This window comes from Pundamilia nyererei, unplaced genomic scaffold, assembly GCF_000239375.1.
Source record: "Pundamilia nyererei isolate P.nyererei 1_Seehausen unplaced genomic scaffold, PunNye1.0 scaffold00322, whole genome shotgun sequence".
Classification (NCBI taxonomy): domain Eukaryota; kingdom Metazoa; phylum Chordata; class Actinopteri; order Cichliformes; family Cichlidae; genus Pundamilia; species Pundamilia nyererei.
In genome coordinates, this window is record NW_005187723.1 from 106,451 (window position 1) to 114,966 (window position 8,516).

At 39.3% G+C, this 8,516-nt stretch overlaps 1 protein-coding gene across 1 annotated transcript in view; it reads right to left on the bottom strand.

Moving 5' to 3' along the window:
* Positions 1–616: 616 nt before the first annotated feature.
* xpo1a (exportin 1 (CRM1 homolog, yeast) a) overlaps positions 617–8,516 on the bottom strand; it is a 17,403-nt gene continuing 9,503 nt past the window's right edge. The window contains exons 12-25 of the mRNA XM_005751658.1: positions 7,220–7,402; positions 6,806–6,944; positions 6,262–6,443; positions 5,973–6,129; positions 5,649–5,812; positions 5,319–5,453; positions 5,024–5,207; positions 4,611–4,717; positions 3,602–3,796; positions 3,328–3,496; positions 2,658–2,792; positions 2,326–2,485; positions 1,726–1,822; positions 617–1,422 (exon numbers count right to left, since the gene is read on the bottom strand). Coding sequence (XP_005751715.1) covers positions 1,276–1,422; positions 1,726–1,822; positions 2,326–2,485; positions 2,658–2,792; positions 3,328–3,496; positions 3,602–3,796; positions 4,611–4,717; positions 5,024–5,207; positions 5,319–5,453; positions 5,649–5,812; positions 5,973–6,129; positions 6,262–6,443; positions 6,806–6,944; positions 7,220–7,402 — 2,154 coding nt within the window. The 3' untranslated portion in view covers positions 617–1,275. The remainder of the gene's footprint in view (positions 1,423–1,725; positions 1,823–2,325; positions 2,486–2,657; positions 2,793–3,327; positions 3,497–3,601; positions 3,797–4,610; positions 4,718–5,023; positions 5,208–5,318; positions 5,454–5,648; positions 5,813–5,972; positions 6,130–6,261; positions 6,444–6,805; positions 6,945–7,219; positions 7,403–8,516) is intronic.

The window sequence follows — 8,516 nt, forward strand, 5'->3', positions numbered from 1 at the left end:
AGTAATAGAATAAACAACATCCCAATGATATATGGGAATATGACAGTAAATACTAAATATTAAACATTATTGTGCAGCTCATAAGATCAACAGAACACAGTGTGCTTTGAGGTAGGAGCCAAAAAGGGTGTAGTTTGTGTGTGTGATCACCCGTGAGTTGACTCAGTGTTGCTCCTGCAACGAAAGCAACTCATTAACCCCCTCTGCTACCTAACTGACCAGATCAATATTAAAAAAATTAAAAAATGAATCTAGTTAATTTGATGCTATACTCAATTAAAAAGTGGTCATTTTTTGCGCAGGGTATATCACAGAAATCAAGTATAATTTATCCATTTTAAAATGTATAACAAAACTTGTTATTACTCCTCCTGTAGTATCAAAGAAGTGCTATATTTGGATAAATGTGCAAGTTGATTTAGTTCAACATCTCCAATGTTTCATATATGTGTGCTGCAAATAACTGACTGGGGCACCACAGTGGCTTTTTAAGTGTAGTGATTATTCACTTAAAAACTGCATCTCATCTGACCTATCAGTAGCACCTGAAGCTTATCTATTTTAGGTCCTTAAGGTTAGGCTTACAGAAAGAAGAGAATCATACAGAATGTTTTGTAAAAATAGCCAACTTTATATTTTCAGAGTACTAAGACAGCTTTACAAACAGGATGATATGCACGCACTCATCCAAAAGCAGAAAGCCAAAACAAAAGAAAAGAAACAAAACAACCACACTCAAAAACCAAAACAACAAACACAGGAAGCAAAGGAGTACAAATGGACCCCTTGAACATCACATTCGTTCTGCACAGTGCACATGGCACTTGTGAAACTGGAGCAATCTGTCACATAACCATTGCAAGTGTTTCAACATTATATATATATTACATATTAACAAGTGGGAAGGAAGTTGAAATAAGCATGTAGTAGGTTAAAAAATAACCATTACTTCTTACAACTTCATGCAGGTTTAAATGAATGCATGGCCAAACAAAGCTTTGACAGCAAGAAGGTAACAAAAGATGGCATGTTACATAAACAATGTATATAAAAGAAGCTGGTGGTAGGGAGGAATCTGTGCCAGAATTGGGGGTAGTAATAAGGGGCGATTCTCATTTACATATTGACAGAATTTGGTCGACATACAACCGAGTGCCGGGTCCCCCCCTCCAATTCTCTTCAACACACACACCTGGAAGGAAAACAACAGGAAATGTCTTTGCTCCCTGTTGAACTTTCTCCCTTCAGAGTTGGTCCGTAGGGGCTATGGTCACTTTAGTCGCACATCTCCTCTGGCAACTCATGGGGGTTGAGGATGCCGGGCACAGACATCTGGAGCTTGTGTTTTTCTTCCTGGGCTTGGCGCAGAGCTGTCTCTCTCTCCTCCAGGAAGAGGTCTGACGTGTCCTCACCAGCAAACTCCTGCAAGACCACACAAGCAGACGGTTTGGAAATTTGGATTCATTTGGGTGTGTTGTGCTCCTTAAACCACACAGTTTCAACACCAGTGCTTTTAAATTCAACTCTTCTACTCTTAAATTCTATTCTTCTACTAAGAAGCAGGTGTCTGCAGTGTTTTCATTGATGAATAATATCTTTATGCTCATGTAAATTTGAGCACAAAGGTTGGCATACTTAGGATCCAAGCTAAGAATCATTGCTCATTGACTTTTGTGTTGGCAAAGTCAATTTCTAGCTGACAAGTTTTTTTGGCCATTTTCTCACCTTGATCTGCACAAGGAAGTCCCTTAGGTGCTCCTTAAAGGCTGGGATATCCTGATTGAGGCTGAATAGACCCGTCACAAACACCTTCACCTGGGCACTGTAGATAAAACATTCAATGAGCCTCAAGTCTGGAAAGTACAACTTGTAAAACTGTGGTCAAAATTAACATCTGTTGTAATTCTGCAACAGTTTAATTTTTTGGCCTCATATTCAAGAAAAAAAGTGCCTTTCAAAACACTCAAGGACACTTTACAGAACAAATAAGACAAGCATAAAAACAGGAAATGAACACAATAATAAAACAAAGCAACTAAAAGTCCTGCCCCCCACGGTAATACAATGAAATGAAGGAACAGAAAGAAGAAGAGAAGAGGAGGATCTGAGGCACCGGGATGGGATGGAGATCTGTACCATGTCAGAGAGTTATGGTGGGGGGAGAGAGAATGAATAGCCTTAAATGTGTGGAGGAGCATTTTGAAATTAATACGGAGTTGAACCGGGAAGCAGTGAAGCTGCTTCAGGATAGGTGTGATGGTGAGTAGAGGGAGTCCTAGTAATAATACGGGCAGCAGAGTTCAAAGCAAGGTTCAGCTGACTTACTCTTGGAGGTGGGGGAAGGCTGTCTTGAGCAGGTTGGCGATGTACTCCTGGACATGTCCCTGATTGTTGGCTGGGCTTGCAGCACTCAGAGCAACACTAACTTTCCCCTCTTCCACCAGGTTAAACATATACGCCAAGATGGTGGCATGCATCGTTAATCCTAGAGAAAGGGCAGAACAACACGCTGGTTATTTAGTTACTGGCTGGTCTTATAAAAAAAACTGGCTCCTGACTACACTGAAAATGAAGTGCTGCATCATTATTGTATTTATATAAAGGTCAAACTGAGAAGCCTTTATAATTGTGTGATGATACATTCATAATCTCTTTACCTGCAGTGTGAGATGTATCCGTGACCACAGAAAAGATGTGCTGCAGAATGTCACAGAAGTACGTCTGGTAGAAGCTCTGCGCTGCTGCTTCCTCTGCAGAAACATTCTGCAGGAGAGTATATAGGATCTGCAAGCCTGCAAAAGAGGATGCGACATCATTTAGATCAGCAGAGATTTGAGAAGAATCTGCACTACATACATGTAAGGTCAGTTTCAAATTTTGCATATTACTTGATATTGTATTGTGTGGTATATTACTTTTATTTTGAACTGTTGTGCTCCATATTTCTATTCCAGCACTGCACTAGAATAAAAACACTAACTGTGCATCATATCGTCAGCTGTTCAATATTTTTATCCCATCCTTACTTATCTTATACGTAGTCTCACTTCATTTGTTGAAAAAGTTTAGATTCTCTCTCTTTTAAGCATTTTATACCTATTGGCTGCCTCTTGTTAACCCCCCCCCCCCCCAAAAAAAACCAAAAAAAACAAAAAACAAAACAGGAACAGCTTGTGAACAGCTTATGGCTCATATGATCAGTCTCAGAGCTGATCACATTAGGGATACCCGATCTCAACAACATGACATCGAATCAAAAGCAGAAAAAAAGCATCTCCCTCTGTGTTGTCTGAACAATCTAACAGGGTTAGTGCTTTCAGTTCAGACCTGTGTCAGCCACATTTCTCATCGTATGCTTAAAAGCCCAGATGATGGAGTCCAGGATCAGTTTGAACTGAGCTGGGGCAATAGATAGGAAGGCTGGGAAGCACTGGGAGGTGGCAGCCTGAAGGAGGTAGAAGAAATGGGTTCTGTGTTCTGGAAATTCTTCAAAGTCCTACAGGCATAAATGGAAAACAGGGAGTTAAGAAGGGTTATAAACTGTTCAACTTTAAATTTTTATTCTATTCTATCAGATACAGTTAAATCAACTCAGTTAAACCTTGTTTATCATGTTCAGAGTGCACTCGAAGACAGCGTCAAAGATCATGGGAATTTCTCCGGTGATATGGACTCCCAACTTGTTCACAATGGTTGCCATGGTGCTGAGGACCTCAGGCTCCCGGGCAGCTGGAACATTCCTCTGGTAGTCTATGAGCACAGCTTCCAGCAGGGGAGGCACAAAGTTCTCTGCCACCTGAACCAAAGGAAGAGCAGCAATTATGATGGGTGTTTCACACCCTCATATTTTATTAATCCTTTATTTATCCAGGTAAAAAATCTCATTGAGATTAAACATCTCATTTCCAAGAAAGACCTGGCAACATGGCAACAAAAGTCACACACCACATAGGTATATAACATTTAAAACAAATACAATATCCCATACAAACATGTGTAAAATATACAATAACAGATCAAATTAAAAGTACATTAAAAACAATCACACTGAGTAAAAGAGCTGTTCTCTCGTTCCTTTAAGACAGATATTAAAAGATTTTGAATAACTCTTTAGTATAACACACCATTAACTACTGGAGCCTTAAAAATATAATTAGAAGGTGAAAACTGACAACTCCTTTTACAATAATTTACTACATTTACAGACATTTGACTTTAACCATGACAGATTTTAGTTAAGCGTTTCATTAACACAATTTTAACATTATTAATTTGCACTTTAGCTTCAAAATAATAATAGTGCCCATTTTCCAGAGACAGTGAAGGTTTGAAAGAACATGCTTTGGTCATACTTAGGGTTATAGCAGGAAAAAAAAAATCTAATTTAAGCTTTTCATTGTTTCTGAGGGGAAAAGAAACCCATGCTTACATGCAAAGCAGTTATTACAATTTTCAGTTTGTTACCTGCAGCATTTATTTCTTCATTGCTAAATAAATGCAGGAGGGGTTTTATATGAATCACTGCTCGAAACAGAAGTCTCCATAAACACAGATTTGAATCTGTTTCATTAGAGAACAGACTAGAGGAAACAAAACAAGGCCAGGCTCACCATCTGAGGGTCATTGGAGCGACTGACCCAGCCAGAGATTAATTTTAGCGTCTCTCTCTTTACAGTCCTCATACTCCTAATCAGAGGCTGCTTAGTCACCATCTCACCTGTACAAACGAGAAAAACCAACAAGTTTAAGTGGCTGACGTCTCCAATGAGCACATACTGAGGATGAATAAACTTTCAAGGGTTTCATCAAAAAAACTTGGCAGTAAGTTTTTGCACATTATTTTTTTGGTCAAAATTATTACTGTGATTTACTGGTTATATTGTCACAACAGTGATGCTGTGTGCTTGAATTCCCATTTCTTTACTACTGTAGGTTTTATGTGGTAAGCAGTCTAACAGTACTTTATTGATAAGGCTCAAACATTAGTCTGGTTAATAAATTGAGGGAGAGCCCATAAACTTACCATTGCTTTGGACGGCTGAGGAAATGTTTTCACTTAGACATTTGTAGACGTTGAGCATGTCCAGGTAGATGCGTCCTAGCTGGACAACAAAAGGATGGCCAACAGCTTTGCAGGCTCTGACGTTTGTCTTGAGAATGCTGCCCAGCTGACGCACCGTCTCTGCATCCTTCAGGATATCCACATTCTGTAGCACAAGTCCATGTTAAAGATTAAGCACACACTAACAAAACAGAAGTGGGCTGCAGGCTGCCTTATTGACAATGTAACAGCACTGGCACATTACATGGTTTCTCACCTTAGTGGCTTGCTGGATGATGCTGTCCCACACCTGATTAGGCAGCAGCATGTATTTCTCTATCAGAAGCTCTTGAACAGCCTGGTCTGTCTGAGCTCCAATCATGTAGCCCACTGCCTCATAAAATGTATGAACCTGCAGGAATGGGACTGGGCTTAATTCTAACATAGACCTTTGTCAACATGTAGGTTTGGAACTTAGCAAACGAAAAGTTCTACTGCAAAACACAATTTCCATCCCGTGAAAGTCTGACAGACGCACTTAAACCTATTTAACAGCAGAACTATAACAAAACCACGTGAATAAGTCCAGACACTGGGCAGGGCTCACCTGCTGAGGCTGCAGGTCACAAATGATGGTGTTGATGTTGTTCAGAATCTCATCTATAAAGGGCATCACCTCTCCCACCTGAACCTGCACAAAATGACGGCGGCACTTTTGGGCTATCTTGATGAAAGTATCACATGCCATGTCCTGAACGCCATCATGTGTCTCTGTGCGAGGAAAAAGAGAATAAGCCGAACAAAATCACAATAAGCCTTATTCATTGACAGCAGCCAGTGAGATTTAGTGTAACAATGCTTTGCATCGTTTCAACATTCTCCTAACACCAAGCATCAGAAAAACACAAAAATTCAGCACAAAATATCTCACCATGCATAAACTCAAACAGCTTGTTGACGACCGTCTTGAGGAACTTCCAGTGGGCTCGCAGGAAGCGAGGATACTGACCCACGATATACATGATGTTTGATGCTATTATGGCCTTGTTGTCTTTGCCTCTTTTCTGCTCACACAAGCCAAGCAGGTCCTGCGATTGTAACACACCTAATCAATTTATATTGTTTGGTGTTACAGAGACTGACAAAATCTAAACATATTTTTCAGCCATACTGATGCCATACTGTGTTAATGACATGTGCTACAACAATGTATGTTTCACCTTGATGACAGTCACAAGGAACCTCTTTTCATCCTCCTCATGCATCGCTCCGCTGATGGAACCAATGGCCCAGCACAGCATGTTCAGGTTTCTCCACGACCACTCGGTGCCATTCACCTGGTTGTGAAGCTTCTCTGTCATGATGCGTTCAGTATCAGCATAGTCCAGATGAGTCAGATACACTGTGCACAAAGAGAGAGTTACTTAATACAAAGTGCCAATATAACCAGTAAGTGCTGCTGACCACACCATTTTAATAACAAGATGCCAGATCTTTTAATAAACCCATTTTTGGTTTTCATAAATTTAAAGAAAAAAAATTAATCCTCTTTGAGACCCCACAGGAGCAGCATACATTACTGAAGCATAAAATTACAACTGAAAGGTCTTAAATGTTGAATAACAGCCTGGTACATACAGGACGTAACTTGACAGTGAGAAAAACCCCTGAAAACTGCACAATTAAAATATTTTATAAATATAAATAAGTAATATTATAAATATAATATTTTATAGTTAGTCACAAGGACCGTTAACAACTTACCAAGAGTCTCTCTCATGTTCTTGTAAAGGTTGATTGCATCTGTGTCCTTCATAAACTCCCTGACCACTTCACCCTGATCGTTCTCCACCACGAGCACTTCCTCTGGTTTGGCCATACGGCTCACCATCAGTAGACGCACCTGAAAGAAGACAGGGATATAGAGAGTCAGTTAGACACATCCGTTTTGTAAGAACAGTGTAAAAAATGCAATTATTTTGTTTTAGATGTTTGCAAGCATTTTATGCCATTAAAAAAAAAACAAAAAAAACATGACCAATAAATAATCATAACAATATGATTGTAATGCTGTTCAATATAATCATAAGTTGCATTTGGGACAAGAGTGTGACCTCTTAATCCATTGACATTTTGAGGATACAATCTCTGTGTGTGCGTGCGTAATAGCAGCCCAACCTGGGAGAGCACAGGTAGGTAAAGGTGTCTGCGTGGTGGGACATCAGAGAGCAGTGGAGTGCTGGAAGTGGAGAAGGGACTCTCTCTGTAGAGTTCAGCTGCCAGGTGGTTCCAGTATTCCAAACAGATCTTAAAGATCTCCGTCTCCTCCACTTCTGACACCAGCAGCATGTAGTGCAGCGCCTGCAGACAGGACAAAGTGTGGTGAGGCTGGACAACTTTAAATGTTTCAAGTCAACTGATGAAACAAAGGGATGTATGTCATTATTCAAACTTCTATTCTTTTTTTAACGTTGGGGTTATTATGTCATGACTCTTCTGGTCAGTCACAGACTAGTTAAATTATCCTGTTGTAGGTAAAATGTGGTGGTCATCCACAATTACATAACAATGGGTTCTCCAACATCAGACGAAAATAAAGAACCAGCCAGTCAAGAATCACAGCTCTCACAGATGAGAAGCTCAAAAGAAGCTGAAAGAAGAAAATCAGCTGTCAAAGAAAAGATTCTGACATCTTCATGGACTCACTGGAAAAAGTCTGACTGAAACAAAACACTTTACAGTGGTTTTATAAATGTTGATTTCTTGTGTGTAAAAGTAAGTGATAAGGATTCCATTTCTTGGAATCAACATAATCTCAGGTGCATTTATGAAGATGTTTCCTATCCTTAAAATCTTTGTGCTTCAGAACAGATATAGGACTACTAGGTCTTCTCAGGTCAGTTATTCGTTCAGTATGGATGTACTCAGTGCTTTAGTACTGACATTTGCAAGACAGAAAACTTTTATAACACGATCAGATGCAATACACTTCTTTATAGTGAGCTTTTTAAAGTCAAAAGATCTCAGGATATTCCTCACTTTCTTTAACCAAATGTGGGACATAGTATGCCCTGAATTTGTTGGTTTCAAGCATAATCAAGTAGTCTTCATTGGCTGTCCTATAAATATAGTATGAAGATAATATAATGGTACAGTTTGTAATTTAAATAATCTCCCTTTTACTTTTTAAGCAACTTCCTGATTTCCTGGTCCACTTGTCCTTAGCGTTTTATATTTCATAAAACAAACAGACAAGTTATGTTTACATAATCAAAATTAATGAGCCTTTTTATGGTTAAATTGCAGTACAGATTACTGATATTTCCTGTGCTACTCTCATTCTTCAGAGTTCCCAGAACAATTAACTATCTATACTTATTTAAGTGGAAAAGAGAAAGGTCGACCATCCCAGTGTAATTGCTTCAAAATGTATACCATTGCAAAAGTGTAATAAGTAGGGATGGGTACCGGTATC